The 20,563-nt window shown below is 31.8% G+C and overlaps 1 protein-coding gene and 1 pseudogene across 1 annotated transcript; both read left to right on the top strand.

Moving 5' to 3' along the window:
* The first annotated feature begins 3,271 nt into the window (after positions 1 to 3,271).
* LOC120208253 lies at positions 3,272 to 4,856 on the top strand. Its single transcript, XM_039207567.1, has 5 exons — positions 3,272 to 3,354; positions 3,478 to 3,624; positions 3,703 to 3,825; positions 4,009 to 4,236; positions 4,306 to 4,856. The coding sequence occupies exons 1-5, from the start codon at positions 3,319 to 3,321 to the stop codon at positions 4,759 to 4,761; spliced, it is 990 nt and encodes a 329-aa protein (XP_039063498.1). The 5' UTR covers positions 3,272 to 3,318; the 3' UTR covers positions 4,762 to 4,856.
* Positions 4,857 to 11,293: 6,437 nt separating this feature from the next.
* Positions 11,294 to 16,255, top strand: LOC120208260 (annotated as a pseudogene).
* Positions 16,256 to 20,563: the final 4,308 nt, after the last annotated feature.

Genomic DNA, 20,563 nt, shown 5'->3' on the forward strand with positions numbered 1-20,563 from the left:
AAAATTATCACAATCTTAAATTAATATTCAATATTTAAAATAATTCATTAAACAAATATTTTATTTTACTAAATAAGAATAACACCATTATTCTCAAATGAGTTTAAATATGTTCATTGTCAAGTCTCAGCAGTGGAATTTGGTCAGCCATTCGAATGAATCTGTAAAAAAATTAAACAACAATATTTAAAAAATCATTTAATATAATCTACTGTTAACTAACTAATTTACACTACACAAGAACAAAAAATAACAAATTATAACTTAAACTAATAAACAATTTTTTTATTATAATCCAACTTAACTTAAACTAATAAACTAAAAAAATGAATTAACTAGTTTTTTTCATATAATATAACATCAACAAACTAATAAACTAATATAAATTAAACGACATATAATAAATAATTTAATATAATTTAAACTATAACTATTTTTTTAATAAAATAACGACATATAATAAACCATGTATATTAATTTAATATGATTCAACAAACAAATTAAATATAATTCTTCAACATTATTCTAACTTAAACTAACAAAGTAATTAACTAAATTTTTGTTATATTATATAACTAACCTAAATTAACTAACTAACTAACTAATAATTTAAACTAATTTAAATTATGCTCGGTTACCTTTCTTTCTTTCTTCTTCCTTTCCTTCAGCTTTCTTTCTTTCTTCTTACAATCGAATAGCCCCCCTCACACCATATTATATAGCAACAACCCTATTGTCATTCCCTAAACCCTACCCATGAATTATTGCAGCAATGTATTGAATGAATGAGCAATAATTTCTGGTCCACCCGTGAAATGATGCAATAATGCAACTATTATAGCTGCATGCATAAGAGGAATCACGCCAGCTGCTGCATGAATTATTGTTGCACTTTGCAGCTCAAATCGTGCTGCAATAATGCAACTATTAAAGCTGCATGCATGAGGTCTCGTGAGCAGCTACAAGAGGAATCACGCGAGGAAGCAGCATGCGCGCAGAGGCTGCAGAACGTTGGTCGCCGGGACTGCACGGCGACCTGCTTGGGCGCTCGGAGTGCATGGCGACCTGCTTGGGCGCTCGGAGTGCATGGCGACCTGCTTGGTCACGGGGCTTGCATGACGACCTAGAGGCGTGCATGGCGACCTCTTCCTACGTGCATGGCGCATGCAAAGCTTCATTCTCTCACCACAACTCGTAGGGAACACTTGGCGACCTCCTACGTCGCCCGGAAGGCATGGCGACCTATGTAGGGACTGTAGAAATCACCCTATTTTAGCAATTAAACCATCCAATGCATTATCTCATGAATTATTTATTTTGATAGTATTATCTCGGGAGTTTTGTCGGATCTGATCATATCCATAATAATAATAATAATAAAAGCAAAATTCAAATCTAACATGTTTTTTTATTATGTTGATAAAACGATTTTTTTGTTAATTTATGATGTGTTTAGTTCTATAAATGCAAATGAACATATTATGAATGAAGTAATGAATTGATTAGAAATCCATTAACAATCAAATAAACTAGTAAATACATCCATTTGAAAAAATAATATAATTTTAATTATTCATTAAATATTATTTAGGGTTGATTACATGGAAAATCACTTATGTTTATGTTTTGTTCACTTTTGGTCACTGATTTTCAAAAAACACAAGATATTGTCACTTTTGTTTTTATTTAATTAAGATGTGGTCACACCGAGTTAACTGTCGTTAACAACAGTTAAATATTTTGACATAATCACATATTTGGTCCCTGTTATTTATATATTATCTCAATTTAGTCATACTTTTAATAAATCAAAATAAATTAAATCCTATTTTACAACTACGAGTAAACTTAGAATTTTTCGAGTTGAGTCGAGTATAGTCAAATTTTCAAGTTTATGTTTAAATATAATTATAAATATTTATAATATTATGATATTATTTGATTCCAATTAAAATGATCTTTTATAACCATATACAATACATGTGTATTTCTTCATATATTTTTTTCATATGTGATATACATTTATGATACAAAGTCATGAGACTCAACTCAAACTTGAAAATCAATCCAGTAATTACTAAAGTTTTCGAGTTATTTGAGTTGTATTTTACAACTCGGTTTGAACTTGAAATTTTTTCGAGTCGAGTCGGGTTTATGAAATTACAACTTAAAATTAATTCGAGTCAAGTTTTCAAGAGTCGAGTCGAAAAAATCGGTTCTTCGATTCAAGTCAAATTTCGCTCACCCCTAATGCCACATGTCACTGTTCGGTTAGAGGACCGACTCGGCTCGAAAAAATTTCAAGTTCAAACCAACTTGTAAAATACAACTTGAATAACTCGAAAACTTTAGTAATTTGTGGATTGATTTTTAAGTTTGAGTTGAGTCTCTCGACTTTGTATCATAAATGTATATCACATTTTAAATTGGAATCAAATAATACCATAATATTATAAATATTTATAATTAAATTTAAATATAAATTCGAAATTTTGACTCGACTCGACTCGAAAAAATTCTAAGTCAACTCCGAGTTGTAAAATAGGACTCGTCAACTCAAATAACTTGAAATTTTTTGACTCGACTAAACTTAGCTTGATCAAATGCTCACCCCTACGTGACATGACATGTGACATCATTCGATTGGATGATTAAATTTATTTTAATTTATTAAAGGTAAGACTAAATTGAGAGAATATATAAATAACATGAACCAAATGTGTGATTATATCTAAATATTTAACTACTGTCAACGACAGTTAACTCGGGTGGCTAGATCTTAATTAAATAAAAAAAAGTGATTGCATCTTAATTAAATAAAAATGAAAATGACTATATCTTATGTTTTTTAAAATCAGTGACAAAAAATAAACAAAACATAAATGTAAGTGATTTTCCATGTAGTTAACACTATTATTTAATATATCAAGTATTAGTTGATCTAATTAAATTAGATGCAATTTCTTAAATTAAATAAAAGATTTTAATTTTAATATTAATATCTTTTTATAATATATATTTATAATATTCAGTTGAGATTAATCATTTAATAAATCAGCATTATATCAAACAAATTAAAATGTTAATATTTAAAATCAAAATAACATACATTATAATTATTTATTACTTTTAAATTGAGTAGATCGATAATTCTGTTTTAGTCTAAGATTCCATTTAAGATTTTTCTCCAGATTAGATTTATGAACGTTAGCTCCAATGGCCGCACTCTCTTTTAAATCCCAGCGTCAAAATTAGCCGTTACCCCTTTGCTTCTGCTCCCTTCTTCCTCTGCTTTGTTTTGCATTTCTCCCCAGAGCCATGGCTGCTTCTTCTACATTTCCTCCTCTTACCAAGGTTCCATTTTCTTCTCTACCATTCCCCCCCCCCTTCCTTTGAGCTTTAATGGGCTGTTCTTATTTTCTCTATTTCTTCTAATACATCATTGTATTTGGTTTTGGAATTCGAATGTATTTGCAGGAGCCCACAACTTTAATGGTTTTTTCTTCTTCTTCATCTCCACTCTTCAGCCCAGATTCTCACAGGCGTATCTGGAGCACCCTCCGTGACCGCGTCGATGCACTCATCGCCGACCGAAACGTCTATCCTTCTTTGCCCAAAGAACTCGTAAGTTTTCTTTATATTTTCAGCTTTCTGAAGCTCATTGCTATAAAAATTTTCTATACTTTTTCTTTTTGGTTGCAGAGTTCAAGAGAATCCAGCAGAGCTAAGCGTTTGAAGCAAGATTCATTGCTTTTGCTCAAAGGCTTTGATTCCATCTCACAAACCTTCTCTCAGCTATCAAACAACCTCGACAATGCTCTTCAGGTAATCTGGAGGAAAAAAAACGCAAATCCCATTTTTTTTCTGTTAGTTGATTATGTCCGTTTTAAATCTGATTTTCAATAAATTTCGTGTTGTTACTATATATTTCCGTATCCGCTGCTATTAGCGTTAGCTTTGTAGCTCAAATTTGCAAACTTGCTGAAGCATTTGCTTTGTTTATTAAAGGGAGCTAGAGAGCTAGCTAAACCTCCAACATTGTCCGATATATTTCATAGTAACCTCAAGAATTCAGAGCCAAAAGAGGAAGACCCGAAGCCGAAAGGACTCGAAGAAGAGATTAAGCTCGGGGTGAAGAGGAAATTTGATCACAATGAGAGCTCAGATGATAATGATTCACAAAAGAAGAATGAGCAAAGCCCTAAAAACTACAAGATGATGAAGAAAGCCAAAAATGTAAACTTCTGCCTTTTCTTTTCCATTTGTTTTTTCACCAAGCTCTCAAATGTTGTTTCCATCTTACAGCTTGCGATTTCCATGGCAACCAAGGCAGCTTCACTCGCCAGAGAGTTGAAGTTCATAAAGAATGACTTATGTTTTATGCAAGAGCGTTGCGGTTTGCTGGAGGAAGAGAATAGGAGGCTCCGAGATGGGTTCATCAAGGGGATCCGACCCGAGGAAGATGATCTTGTGAGGCTTCAATTGGAAGCTCTGCTTGCAGAGAAATCAAGGCTAGCGAATGAGAATGCTAATCTTGTGAGGGAAAACCAGTGCCTTCAACAGCTGGTGGAGTACCATCAAATGACTTCCCAAGATCTATCTGCATCGTATGAACAAGTGCTGAGAGGATCGTGCTTGGATTTTTCATCTCCCATTGCAGAAGAAGATGAAATCCTTGATGCTGATAAGAGAGTTACTCCAAATGATATCCTTGGCTTATCCACTTCTCTTGATGAGTGCTTTGATGAAGAACATCATTAGGGTCTTTCACATGAGAATTAAGCAATGATTCTGTTGTTTTACTTCCACTTCCATCAATCTTGGTGGGAGATGTTTATCAGTGTTCTTTAATCTCAAATAATATCTAAATCTCATCATTGCATTAGAGAAGAAAACAATGTTTTCAATATGTTAGAAGTTATTTGAATATCTTTCATATGATCATATCAGAGCATCAAACTGTAGTTTTTGCCTCAGCACCAATCCTCCATTGAAGGAGGTCCCTTTTCTCATGCTACGAGAAAAGCAAGATTTTATGAGCCCAAACGTATTGAAAAGATACCAAGTTTTATTTGCAAAATAAAAATTGACCCAAAAAGGACGTTAAGAAAAAGAAAAGACGACAAGAGTGTCCTCGTACTTTTTGAAAAAACACTAATGTAGCCTTATTTACATTTAGTGTGATGTTCAAACTTAAAAAATAAATTTAATATGATCATTTAAATAATAATTTTTATCGTTGACCGTTACGGTACTGATGTGATAATCCACGATGGTTGATGGGCTAAACTAGTTTTTTTTGTGAAGTATGAGAGTCAAATTGATTTTTTTAATTCAAGGACTTATTTATTTTCTTGAAAAATATTTTAATTTTTAATTTAAACTATACAAATATAAAAAAATTAAATATAAAAATATAAAAAAATTAAATTACTAAAAATTATTAACCATAATGATTGAAAATGTTATGGTTAAATGAACATTCAATTTAGAGACAAATTCTAATGTTAATATTATTTTATTTAGCAATATAATTATACTATTATGTTCATACATATTAATTTTAATTTGAGTTTTATTTTATTTTTATTTTATAGAGACAAATTTTTTATTTCTTGAAAATTAAAAAATAAATATTAAGAATAATAAAGAAATTTAAATACATGGAATCTATATTTAGTGAATTTTATTTTCTTATCATGTTATATTCACTAAAATCATCTTTTTAATTGTATAATTATTTTTATAATATTTTTAATTTTATATTTTACGATAATTTTAATTCTGTAACTTTTAAATTTTATTTTTATAAGAGTTTATAGTATTTATTTAGTTCTATTTTATGAAAAATTAGTGAAATCAAATTAAAAAGACATTTAGAGTTTAAGATAATTATAGGTAAACATATAAAATAAAATTTATATAGAATGTAAAAGTTTATGTTTATATAAATAAAAATAAGGTAAAATTTGAGGTAAAATATAATAATATATTTTTAATTTTTAATAATTTAATTTTTTTATATTTTGATATTTAATTCTTAAGAATTTAGTATTTTAAATTAGAAATATTTTTTCTAAAATATCAAATAAATCCATAAACTTTTGGAAAAAAATTAATTTGACTATGAAATTCATAAAAAAAATTGATTTAACCCATCTGCCATATCATCAACCATGTCAGTAGCCATCGTGGATTGTCACGTCAATACTATAACGATCAATGATTAAACTATTGGTTAAATGATCACATTATGTCTATTTTCAAAGTTTGATGGCCACATTGGGTGTACAAAATACAAGAGCCACATTATTTTTTTTAAAGTAAGAGGACCTTACATACCTTAATTATCTTAAACTCTAAATTATACCAAGTTGTCCCCCTACCTAAGAATGAACTGAAGGGGGTGTTGGGGTGACCACACTCTCTAAAAATTTCAATTTTTTTATATTTTAATGATTTTCTTTATTTTTTTTATTAATTATCTAATTTTACATTCCTAACATTTTTATAATTTTGCCTCCCTAATTTTTTTAGAGTAAACTATACGAATAGTAACATTTATTTTCGTTATGACCAATTTTAATCACTGTGGATTTGGTCCCTACAATATAGATCCGTTTAGTTTTGATTCCTCGATTGTTAACTCTCATTAACCCATTAACGAAAATATGAATTGACATTTAGAGTCCGTTTGTTTCACTTAAAACGTTTTCCAGAAAATATTTTCATCATTTTCTCGTGTTTGGTTGGAGGAAAACTGATTGGTCAACGTAAAATATTTTCCTGGTCAACAAAATTTCCTTTGTGTTTTCTGGAAAATGACTTATGGTCTGATTTTTCGTAAGTCATTTTCCGAACTTTTTACTTCAAAGAATAGATACTCAAAATAATTTTATTTTATGAATTTAATATTAATAAAATATTTAATATCATTTTAATCAAAATATTAATTATTAAAATATTTAAAATATATTTATTAATACTTCTAATAATATTATATTATATTTTTAATATAATAATAAAATAATCAATTATATTATAATAATATAAGATATTATATTTTTATTTTAATAATATATAATAAATTATTAATAAAATTTATAATTTCATAAAAATAAATTATTAATAATGAATAATATTATTTATGTATTTAATATTAATATAATAATCTAATAATATTTTAATAAATATATTTAAAATATACCAATTAATATTTTTAAAATATAATATAACACTATTACTTTCATAAATAAATAATTAATATAATTTATAATATTTTTTATTTCAATAAAATATACCAATATTAATAAAATTATAAAAATAATATTTTAATAATAAATAAATTATTTTAATATTTTAAAAATAATAATATTAAGTTTTATGATAAATAATATTATTTATTGTATTTAATATTTCTAATAAATATTTTAAAAAAATAATAATCTAGTGTAAAAAGGATTTAAATTACATCTTCTAAAAATCGTAAAATATTTTTCAAAAAATATAATTTATTTTATAATAAAATATTTTTCGAAAAACGTTCATCGAAACAAACGGACACTTAAAAAATAAAATAAAAGTGAATAAAATGTGAGGTGGAGTTCATTGAGACCATGTTCCCGCAAATAAACGTCCCAGATTCTTTCTCCCATCTTTAAATTATCTGGTCTGCTCCTTTCCCCCTTTCCCCCTTTCCCCCTTTCCTCCATTTCCGCTCCTATTCTCTCTTTTTCCTTTCTTTCTCTTTACAAATTACTCGAGAAAGAAACACAGAGAAAATATAAATATATAACACGCAATGTTGCTTGGAAAACGTGCACTCTAGTCGATCAAGCCAACGATAAGCATAGCGGGGATCACCTCGATGCCTCCAACGTCGTTGGTCAACACCCAATTGTATCCGATCCGCCCTCACCACTATGAATTCCCCAACGATAACGACTGTTATGGTCAAAGTTACTTGACTATGGTATCTCCCAGAAAATCAGCTTTAACAAGACCAACTTTTATCAATCATGTACCATTAAACGGAGTCCTATCCTGCACTGGAATATGCAAGCACCAAATGTTCAACGCCTTTACTCAAATATGATGTTTCATTATAGAGAAAAAAACCTCAGTGACAAAAAATCCTAGATAATATACGATTTTGATTAAATTTTTTTTGGATTTACAAAAATGACCAACAAAATCGCAATGCGATCTCCACTATCGCAAATTCGTGTTGCATTTCGCGTTGCGATAGTTGAAAATCGCGTTGCGATAGTCTCCAGTTGTCGTTGCGATTTTCCAAATTCGTTGCGATAGTCTACAGTTGTTGTTGCGATAGTCCACAGTTGTCGTTGCGATTTTCCAAATTCGTTGCAAAAATTCGTTGTGATAGTTAAAAAAAAAATTTTGTTTCTTAAGAATTTTCTCTAAAAAGATAGTATCCGCGGTCGAAGACACGTATTACCATTACCATTACCACGGCCACGGCCACGGCCACGAGACGGATGGCGGCGGCGGCGGCGCGCGAGAGTCCCCTTTGTTCTCTATCACTCAACAAGGAAGTGGAAAAGCTAAGCCTTAAATACCATTCTCAATAGTGTTTCCAATACTATGTGGGATTGAGCATTACCAACACTTGTTTCCAATACAATGTGATTATTCAGAAAACAATTAACAATCATGCACCTTAAAACAACTGAATCAGCAACCAATTGCATTAGTATTATACGATTAAATATGTCATAATTAAAAGTCAATCTACAATCAATCGCGATTATTATAATTTTAAGCAAAATATTCAAAAATAATATCACTATTTAAGGCTCAATCCCACATAGTATTGGGAACAAGTGTTGGTAATGCTCAAATCACACATAGTATTAGAAATACTATTGGGAATGGTATTTAAGGCTTGACTTTCTCACTTCCTTGTTGAGTGATAGAGAACAAGGGGGACTCTCGCGCGCCGCCGTCGCCGTCTCGGGTCGGGTCGGGTCGTGTCGTGTCGTGTCGTGGTCGTGGTCGTGGTCGTGGTAATACGTGTCTCCGACACATCCGCGCGGATACTATCTTTTTAGAGAAAATTCTTAAGAAACAAATCTTTTATTTTAACTATCACAACGACAACTGTAGACTATCGCAACGACAACTGTAGACTATCGCAACGAATTTGAAAAATCACAACGATAACTGTAGACTATCTCAACGCGAAATGTAACGCGAATTTGTGATAGTAGAGATCACAATGCGAATTAGAGATCGCATTACGATTTTGTTGGTCATTTTCGTAAATCCAAAAAAAGTTGATCAAAATCGTATATTATCTGAGATTTTTGATCACTGAGATTATTTTCTCTTCATTATAAGTCCAAGTCCGGACTCATCAATTCCTGAAACTGAAAACTTGTTAATGTACAGTAAAATTTGAATTATTAAAATATTTTAAGTAAATTGCATTTGTTTATATATATATTTATAGAGAGAGAGAACAGTCTATATTTTGATTAGAAAGACGAAGAAAAATAAACCAGAAAAATCGAAGAACACTCCAAAGGTGAGAACCAACGGGACGGACCACTCTTCGATCCAATAATCTCTTTACATTTCAAAGTAATCCTTGAGCAACATTTTATACTCCTCGTACTCCAATAAATCTTCTGGATTTGCGTAAATCTTAGGTTTCACCACGTTTCTTCTTTGACCGAATTTCTATTAAATAATCAAACTTTTTTTTTTCTTTAACAGTTGACTAAATCGAATTTTTAAAAAATATTAACTGGATCAAATAAAATTTATTATTTTAATCTGTTAATCAATTTTTTTTAATAATTATTCAAATAAATTAATTTGAATATAATAAAATATTTTTTGGGTTAAAATCTAATTAAGTATTGATAATTTAATCAGCGTGGTTAAAAAATAATTGCTTCTTAATTATTAATAAGTTTGACTTTAAAATATGTATTTAGGGCCTATTTGTTTATTTGTAATTGATTTTTCGAAAAATGTTTCCTCATTTTTCGAAAAATGTTTCCTCATTTTTCAGTGTTTAGTTGACGGAAAATTATCAATGTAATTTATTTATTTTTTGTCAAATGAATTTCCTTTGTATTTTTTAGAAAAGACTTACAATCCCTAAGTCATTTTACGAACTTTTCACTTCAAAGTATAAACACTTAAAATATTATTATTTTATATATTTAATATTAATATATTATTTTTAGTATCATTTTAATAAAATATCAATAATTAAATTATATTTATTGATAATTTTAATAATCTAATACTATATATTTATTATTATAATTATATTATCATAATATATACTATTATACTTTTATTTTAATAATATATAATAAATTATTAATAAATTTAATATTATTTATTAATTTCATACAAATAATATTATTAAATTATCGAAAATTTAAAATATACTCCTTAAAATATAATATAATATTCTTATTTTAATATTATAATTTTTCATATTTTTTGAATTAATATTACTATCCGATATATTGACCAACTAATCCAAATTATTATTTTATAATATTTTTTTAAATTAAGATAATAATTATTTTGAAATTTAATATTTTTAATAAGTAATTAATATAAATTTATAATAATTTTATTTTAATAAAAATATAATAATCTTAATATTTTTATTTATAAAATTATAGATATAATATTTCAATAATAATATTTACATAACTAATATTAAATAAATTAATCTAATATTTTAAAAATAAGATTATTATTTTGTTAATAAAAAATATTATTTATTGTATTTAATATTTATAATAAAGAAATTTAAAAAAAATTATTACTGAATTATACAACGTTATCCACACACTATAAAATGATTTTCAGAAGAAAAATTCAGGTAATTCATTTTATAAAATTCATGAAATCTATTTCCCTTGAAACAAATAGAACCTTAATATATAATATATTTAATATTTAATAATTTCAATTAATTTGATTAATTTAATTAATTAATTAAATATTAAAAAATATTAACCGTTCTCTAATCAAATTAATTCAATGAAAAACCGAATTAATTCAACTTATTCGATTCTATCAATTAATTTAGTTAAAATCGAAAAATCATCATTATGTGTTTCGCTGCTTCCACCCATGGTTTATTTTTCTCTTTCAAAAGCACCCAAAAAGCAAAATAAAAAACAGTGAACTTCCTCGACCATTGGACCGTTGGATTTGCTTATCTTTTAGATTTTTATGTTTAGCAAATCGGAGTTGGGTTCACTCGTATCATCACCTCTCAAATTCTCCGGATGATAAGAACATAAACATTTCTCTTCTCGGTTAACCAAATTACTTGGTCGACAAAAAGTTTCCTCTTTTCCTTTTCGATGACCCCTTTCCTTTCCATCCGGTTTCCGGCCTCTCCCTCCGTTGCTCTTTTCCATTTCTGCCCTTCTCCTCCTTTATTCTCCTGCAATACTAAATCTCCTTTCCGCCGTTTTCTTCCTCCGACGAAAACATCCCTTTCCAACAACTCTTTCAGCTTACAACTTGGTACCCAAGGCCCTGAGAACCAGCAGCGTCCCAGAACTCTATTCCCCGGCGGATACAAGCGTCCTGAGATCAAGTTTCCTAATTTTGTTCTCCAGTTGGACCCCGACGATGTCTTATCCGACGTCAATGCGCTGGCTTTCATTGACAAGGCCATCTCGAAATGGGTTGGTCTTGTAGTGCTGAATGGTGGCGAAGGAAGTGGTGGCGCGGTTTATGAAGCTGCCCATTCCTTGAAAGCGGTTCTTAAAGACCGGGCTTATCTTTTGATCTCGGAGCATGCTGACATTGCCGCCGCCGTCGGTGCCAGTTGTGTCGTCCTCTCCGATCAAGGTGGGTTCCTCCTTTTCTTTCGTTTTTTTGTCTAAAGTTTGCTAATTCAATGTCATTAGACTATTTAAGTTGAAGTCAGTCTAAAGCACGCTGTTGAAATTGTCACTCACGTCACTAATACATCGATTTTTATATCCCTCATCGTTGTATTTGTTTCTTTTACAGGCCTTCCTGCCATTGTGGCAAGAAACGCCATGATGGATTCGAAATCGGATTTTGTCTTTCTACCATTAGTAGCTAGGACCGTGCAATCTTCAGATGCTGCTTTAAATGCTTCAAGTTCTGAAGGTGCTGATTTTCTTATATATGATGTGTGTCAAGAAGAGCATGCCGGTATGACAATGAAGTCTGTTTATGAGAATGTGAAGATACCGATCTTTATTGTTAATAATAGTTCCCAAGCAGAGGTGCCATCGTATACCGAATTGTCGAAGATTCTTAAATCAAGTGCTAGTGGTGTAGTTTTGTCATTGGAAGATTTGAGTTTGTTTACCGATGATGTTCTGAGCAAGTTTTTTTGATAATTACAAACCTCAGGATGAGAGCTTCAATGAACTAATGCCGGCAGATATCGTTCATGACTATCATCAGAAAACGAGTGTGGCAGGTTTTATTAATGTGGAGGATAGAGAGAAACAACTTATCGAGAAGGAGAGCTCAGTGTTAACTGAAGCAAAAAATGTCTTCCAGAAAGCTGCACCTCTGGTGATCTTTTAGTTAAGCTTTTGGTAGTTGAAGTTATTTTCCGTAATGGTTACGATATTATCAATTATTTAGTTGTTTACTCTTTTTGTTGAATATCTGCGTGTTTTAAATGACAGATGGAGGAGATTTCACTTCTTATCGATGCCGTTGCTCAAATTGATGAGCCGTTTTTACTGGCTATAGTGGTAATTGTGTGCTGAACTTCAACAAACTCTGGTTGCTGGGATTACATTGGTATTGGCCCTAAATTTCAAATGAATGCCTATCTCTTTATTTGAAAACATATACCCATAGAATGAGCATTTATCGTCTATTCACTTTTTATTTAGGGAAATAGAAAATGAAGTAATGCTTAAGTTATGTCTTGAGTCTCGGTTTGTATGCTACCTCGTGTATATCTCATTAGTTCTCTCAGTGGCTTCAGGAAACGTGTTCGTATCATGTTGGCAGTTAGATTAATGGAACTTCACATGACTACTAGGAATCAAATATGTTAACTTTGTGTTCCTTTTCTGCTATGCTTATTGTCTGTCTCTTTTGATGGCCATCGTGTTTTTCCCACTGTCCATTAGTTCATTACCATGGCTTTTCTTGTTACAAGTTTACCTTTCTGTGTCGAATACTGGAATTTCATTCTTATTTAGTTATTTTTTATTTGCGGTTTTAATGATAAACCAACAATCTTACTTCTTGATCATATTTGATGGGATGTCTCTACTCAATTGTCTTAGAATCTTCTATTAGTATTTTTTATTTGAATCAATTGATTACTTGTGTCAGAGTGTGTGTTTGGTTTATCTTTCTTACTGTTTCGTTATGAATATTCCCTGATCATAATTTTAAAAATCGATCAACAATATTTTCAATCTCTATGATATTGACATTATATTGACCAAGGAAAAGAAATATGTTCTGCAGTGAGAAATTAACCATTGCATGGAAATTGTTGGTTTGCTCATGCATAAGAATTTTGCCTGATGATGTTAATTTTTTATTTTGGCTTTCTCATGACTTGCTCATAAATATAATATGATATGTTGTATATTGATTGGTCAGGGTGAGTTCAATTCTGGAAAATCCACTGTCATTAATGCTCTTCTTGGGGAAAGATGCCTCACTGGGGGGGTTATTCCTACGACTAACGAAATCACTTTCTTGCGCTACTCCGAGTTGGATGGCAAGGACATGCAGTGTTGTGAAAGGCACCCAGATGGTCAACTAATATGTTACCTTCCTGCCCCAATCCTTAAAGAAGTGAGTCCTTTTGGCTTTTCCGCTTCGTACTTCTGAGTTAGAAGTTCTAGAATCTGTTTTGATGGATTGTACATGATTCTTCGATATGACATGTGATCATGATTAAACATTGTGAAGGTTCTATTATTCACATCGGAATGAGCCAATAACAGTTTTACTTAATAAAAGAGAATAATTAGCCACAATTTTCATAATACTAGGTGCTTAAAAATGAGCTTGTAACCCATAAAAAAAATGAAAATTTGAGATCTGAGCTGAAGATCAGAAAGCATAACTGATGAAAATCAATGACAGGAAGGTTGATAAATTGAAAAGTTCAGTGAAAGAAGACACAATGTAGGTAGCTAATAACTGTTGCTTACTTTCCTCATGTCTTTTTTTCTCTTCTCGGAAATATGTTTCAGTTCCATCATAGTTTTTTTCTTGACTAATTTTTAATAATTCCTCTTGCAAGCAGATGAATATTGTTGACACACCAGGGACAAACGTGATTCTTCAAAGGCAACAGCGTCTAACAGAGGAATTTGTGCCTCGTGTCGATTTGCTCCTTGTTATTTCTGCAGATCGCCCACTAACTGAGAGTGAGGTAAGACTAGTGCACGTTATGTGGCATAACATGCTTCTTTTTGTTCTCAATTTCTTGTCGGGTAATTAAGTTAAAACCCCAGGGGCACTGACTTCTGTAATCGATGCTGCTGTTGCCTAGAATCACTGTACTTAATACTATAAGGCTAGTTGAGAGATAAATGAATAATGGCTTACGAATTAATAATACTGTTTTGGTAAATGTTTCCCTACCCATAAATGATTTCGATTTGGCTTCATAATTTTTGTGAGCTGAATTTCACTTGCATATGCTCTTTTTTCGTTTTTTTTTTCAGGTTACTTTTCTTCGTTATTATACGCTGCAAGGGAAGAAGAAATCATGTTTGTGTTGAACAAAGCTGATCTTTATAAGAATGTGCAAGAGGTTTAATTCTTACCTCCCAGTGATAATTGATGATAATTTTAAGTTAGTTAACTCATTTAGATTGACCCACTACGACACCTTTCGGGTCTTATATACATTATCTTTGTTGTTTGCAGCTAGAGGAAGCAATTTCATTCATCAAAGATAATACAAAAAAGTTGCTAAACACAGAAGATGTGACGTTATATCCAGTGGCTGCACGATCTGTTCTTGAAGAAAAGCTTTCGGCAACATCTGGTGTTGGGAAAACACATAGAGAAGTAGCAGTCACTGATTCAAATTGGAGAACCAGTAGCTTTTACAAGCTTGAAAACTTCTTGTACAGTTTTTTAGATGGATCAACTAGTAATGGAGAGAATGAAGCTCAAACTTGGAACACCAATTGCAATTGCTGAGCAAATACTTTCTGCTTGTGAAACTCTTAATAGAAAAAACTGCGAGTCTGCAGAGCAGGACTTGGCTTCTATAAATGAAATTGTTAATAGCGTGAAAGAGTATGTAATCAAGATGGAAGATGAAAGTATCTCTTGGAGAAGACAAACCTTATCTGTTGTACAAATTTAGAAAAACTAATATTTTTAGTCGGCACAGATGACTTTGTTTCGTACTTGGTTTTGTATATATATAAATATATGGTTTATTCTTGGGCGTAGTATTGCAGATCGATGCTACAAAATCACAAATTCTGGAGCTCATAGAATCTACCTTACAGTTATCGAATCCTGATATTGCCTCATTTTTACTCGAGGATTCGTCTGCAACACTGCCAGCCACTTCAAGAGTTCAGAATGACATGCTTGGTCCTGCACTTGCTGATGCACAAGTGGGTTAATGGCTTAGACCTCTTCATGATCTACGCCATGTAAAAATCGAGCGTCTATTTCAAGTGTCGGTTATAGGAGCCGTCTTTTTATTGCTCTATGGGTTACTTTTATTAATGAATTTTGATTTATGCTACATACAATCGAATAATGCACGTGAAGGCTGGCTTTATAAGGAATCTTTTGAGAAAAGATGACTATCCGTACTATATTGATTGTAGCGCCTTTCATACTCGAGTGACCTGTAACTTGCTCACTGGCCTTCGTTCTGTATGGTATCGGATTCGACTTTCTTTTGACATTAAGAATTCAGAATAGGTTTCATGTTTTTGATCAGTTATACATTAAATACTTTTATGATAGGTATATAGCCATTTCAAACTTCCCAGCACGTAGACAAGGAATAATAGAAAAGGTGAACAAGACGGCAACTGCATTAGGACGAGAGCTTGAAGATGCAATGCAAAAGGATCTACAAGAAACCACCGAGAATTTGGAAAATTTTGTAAGAATTATCGTGGAGCCCTATCGAGATGCTGCGCAAAATAGACTGGACAAACTTCTAGAGGTAAAAGATGAACTATCAAACGTGAGAGAAACACTTAAGATGCTGCAAGTTGAAATTCAAAACCTTCATGTATCATGACATCGATTTTAATCGGTAGATTTGCTTGAAGCAAACCCTCTGGCGATGGAGGTGAGGCAGGTTGTTTACGTAAAACAGCGTCATATATCGTTTATAAACCCGAGTTCTCTGGGATCTTAAGTGTACATTATCTAATGCAAAACAAACAATTTTCTACCCTTTGATTCTGCAGCATCTTCAACAGGCAAGAATGTGTGTTTATTGTATGCAGCTGCAGGTGCAAGCAATCTAAGCATCATATTCTGCTTTGCACATTTTAGATTGGATTAGAGGTTTTTGGGTAAAGAACAATGCATATTGCAGTTAATTTGTCTATAAACTTTGAATTAGACTTTGATTTAACAAAAGTTTATTCCTTTTTTCTTGTTTATTTTAGTTTATTTCCTTGTTAAAACGTCCTGATAGCTTTGTCGGTTAACATTGCATGTTTTGTCATCGATTGTTGTTTCTATAATGCATATTGCCATAAGTGGCAACACTCAACATCAGCCGGTAATATCATGTTGAAAAGAAGATTAAAATTTCCTTTTCTGTAAGATATTTGTGCATGGTCAGTATGCTAATAAAATTTTGTAGGATGGACTGCATGAGCCACTCTATTAGCTTTTCTACGTACAAATACATTACATTTGGTTGAAATTAACAAAATTACAGCGAATAGACTGCATTTGAATCCCTAAAGTAGAATTGTCAACAGACTGACTATGAAATTTGTTCACGACAACGGTAGAATTAAGCGCAAAAGCAACGTTTCTTCATCCTTCATCTTGAGCCATGTTAACTGCTGTAGCGAGCCCATGAAGTTCGGCAAGAATTTGAAGTCAAATATACACATGTATAACACAAATCCATTAAAATAAAAGCCTATTTACATTTTGTTGAACCTATTTTAATATAACAAATTAAGGTCAAAAATGTTTTTGGACTTGATTGAATTTATTTAAAGTTTTTAAAAATAATTCAAAGTTCATTAAACAAGAATTTGAACACAAATTATTTTTATGGATAACCAGTATCGATACAGTTCTTACAGTATCGATATCGTATGAACATTATCGATATTGTTCTTGTAGTATCGATACCGAAGATAAGAGAGATATAGATACTCATTTGGTAGTACCGATACTGCCTGTTGTTTTCAAAGGTGTTCATATTCTAGCAGGTAAAATTGGTACTGATACTTAAAGGAGTATCGATATTACTTTACGTAGTAGTATCGATATTCACCTAGCTCAATGATCATTAATGACTATTTTATTTAAAAGTTACAAGGGAACTACCAATACTCCTATCCCGAGTATCGATACTCCCAGATTTGGGCAGTTTTATTTTGTAGCAATTATCTCTCCAACGGCTAGAAACGACTACAAACTCATTCTAACTTACAAAAACAAGTTGAGGACACTTGAAGAAGGTTACAACTATCAAAGCAATCCACATCAACAGAAAAACTCTTTCAATCTTGTTTTTCCTTTTCTCTTGTACACAAGTGTTTTTGTGAGCTTAAATTGTAAACGCATACCTTTTAGAGGTTTTTTTGTTTACACAATTTTTATCCTTTGAAAAGATAGAGATTTGTAAAAGGTTACTCTTGAGCCTAGAAAAAGAAAAACAAATTAGTGAATTTGTTAGAAATCCTTAGTGTAAAGCTAAGGTAGCCGATGTAGACTTCATTAAAGAAGTTAAACCACTCTAAATCTTGTTTCTAGTGTTTATCTTTATTCCTCCATTTCCAAAACTTTTCGAAAAGCCAACTCACCCCCTCTTGGCTATATATTTCAGTTGTTTCATAGAGCTCCAAATCCTATGTAACACCCTAATTTAGGGGCTAAATTTAAGAAATTATAAAGTGGTGAATTTAATTGGTATTTTTGGAAGAAATTGGGGATTAAATTGTAAAATTTTCAAGTTGACAGATCGTTTTAAGAAGTGCAGGAAATTGAGTGACTAAACCCATGATTTAACCATTTTTTATATATGTTGAATTATAAATCTCTCCCCCGTCAGTTTCCAGAATGGCTTTCCAGTTTTTCCCTCTCCAACAACCCTTCTTTCAACTCCGATCTACTCATCGTCCGACCTCCGATCGATGAGCCGAAACCACCATCGTGTTCGTTGTCGAGCGAGGAACAAAACCCCTCAAACCTTTCCTCGTTAGTCGTCGCCGTTCGTCGTTAATTTCAGTCGGAAGTATCATCGATAATAACCCGATTTCAGTTGGTTTTTCATCGATTCACGACGATCCGAGCACCCGTTTACGACACCTCCCACACCATCGTGTTCCTTGCATCGTTCTGAGTCTGCCGGTGTCATCCTTGGTCTCCGTCGACGGCGTCGCGTGAGGAGGTGAAGCGGTCAAAGTTTCCGATTCATTGAAATTGAGCTCTCTGCCGTTCAAAAATTTGAACCGAGCTTTGTAAGTATCTCGAAATCGCTTAAAATAATTTTTAGGAATTTTTTCGGGAATTTAGCACTGTTCACGCGCCCCCACGCGCCGCCACTGTGCGTGGGGAAGGAAAAAATGACCGGTTTGACCGATTTTGCTCTTTTTTGACTGGTCATAACCCGACCCGACCCAACACGTTGACCCGACCCGACCCGTTGACCCGTTAACCGTTGACCGGCGTTGATCACTGTTGACCAAAACTTTGACAGGCTTTGACCGGGCATTAAACGACCTTTTACTTTGATCGAGTATACCTATGCTGACATTTTTTGACGTTCCAAATCCGATTCCGCAGTTCGTTTTTCGAAATTCGAACCCGAAGGACTCGAAATTGCCGGTCAAACCCGTTGACTTTGATTTTGACCAAAAATTCCAAATTTCCGAAAAGTCATATTTTATGCTTTCGACGTCCTGAATCCGAATCTGAAGTCCGTTTCGCCAAATTCGAACCCGGTAAGCTATTTTTCACTAATTTATCACCTGATTCGATCCGTTTATCGTAATTATGCTCTGTTTTTGATATAATTTATGTTGATATGTATCTGAGGAATTATTGGAAGTTGAATTGAAGATCCAAGGCGTTCAAATGGAATTTTTATGGTCGATCAGTATTGTACGGAAACCGAGGTAATATTTTACTACCTCTTTATGCTTTATGAACATGTGAATATTGGTAAATGCATGATTAAGATAATATTGGTCTCATTTGGGTAGTTAATGAATTTCTACACTCGATTCGAATACAATAGAAATTTGGTAACTGATTATAGTTCAGCTGATTAATATAAGAAATTGATGGATTGTTAGAATTATATTATGAGTTCTGTTATTAGTGATAAAGGAATTATCATGGATTTGTAGCTTATAATATATGTCATTAAAGGTTAAATGTTAAAGGTACTTGGATGAGAAATTATGAGAATACTCTGGTAGGGTAAAATTTCAAAAATACCCTTAAGTTGTAAGATGTCAAGAATTATCCCTGAAAGTTGATTAATAACTCTAAAAGGATATATTGATATGATAAAACTATAGATGTGTTTAAGAAATGCTAGATTTTGCTTAGGAAATACGGATAATCGGTTTTTAACCCCTAGAGGGTTTGTGCAAGATATTAGAATTCTATCAAGGAATCATTTCAAGATAAGAGAATGTTCATGAAAGCAATTAATCATAGGATCTCTAAATTATAATTATTTTCGTTAAGAGCTAATATCGAAATTATCTGGTTAAGAAATTAAAAAAATGTCTTTGAGAGGTAAAATAGTCCAAGTTGACCCTGAATGAGAAAATACTTTGAGGATTCGTATTTAACTCGATTAAGTACGGATTTGATTGTTAAGATCTTGACTTAGTTCAGGAAATTTCCTGATATTCCGTTTGTAAAATCTGAGAAGACACTTGACCCATAAATATCCGAGTTATGAGTAAATACCTGAAGAATAATTTGTCGGGGTGTTCTGTTGTCATAATTGTTCGAAAGGACTGAAATAAAATGATAAGATTGAATTTAATAGTAAGATCGGACGGAATGAAATGATTTAAATACGTTGAATATGTAAAATGACCAAAATACCCATGTAATGGAAATGATCCAAGAATATCACCAAGCTCAGGAATGATTGGATACCCTAAAGCTATGTCAATACCTGAATGGCATATATATTACTGGAATACATATTCGTCCTCTCAAGTTTGGCTCGATGAAAATTTTTGGAAGTATTTAGCTCAGCTCAACTCTAGATCACATTCAGTACTATGAATTGGACGTTTGTTCGACAAATCAACCATGAAGACCAAATTAAATGGAACGGAAGTACAACATGTATCTAAAATTCAGTAACGTCTAAATTACTCTGAAA

Source organism: Hibiscus syriacus, unplaced genomic scaffold (assembly GCF_006381635.1).
Source record: "Hibiscus syriacus cultivar Baekdansim isolate YM2019G1 unplaced genomic scaffold, ASM638163v2 tig00016106_pilon, whole genome shotgun sequence".
Taxonomy (NCBI): Eukaryota; Viridiplantae; Streptophyta; class Magnoliopsida; order Malvales; family Malvaceae; genus Hibiscus; species Hibiscus syriacus.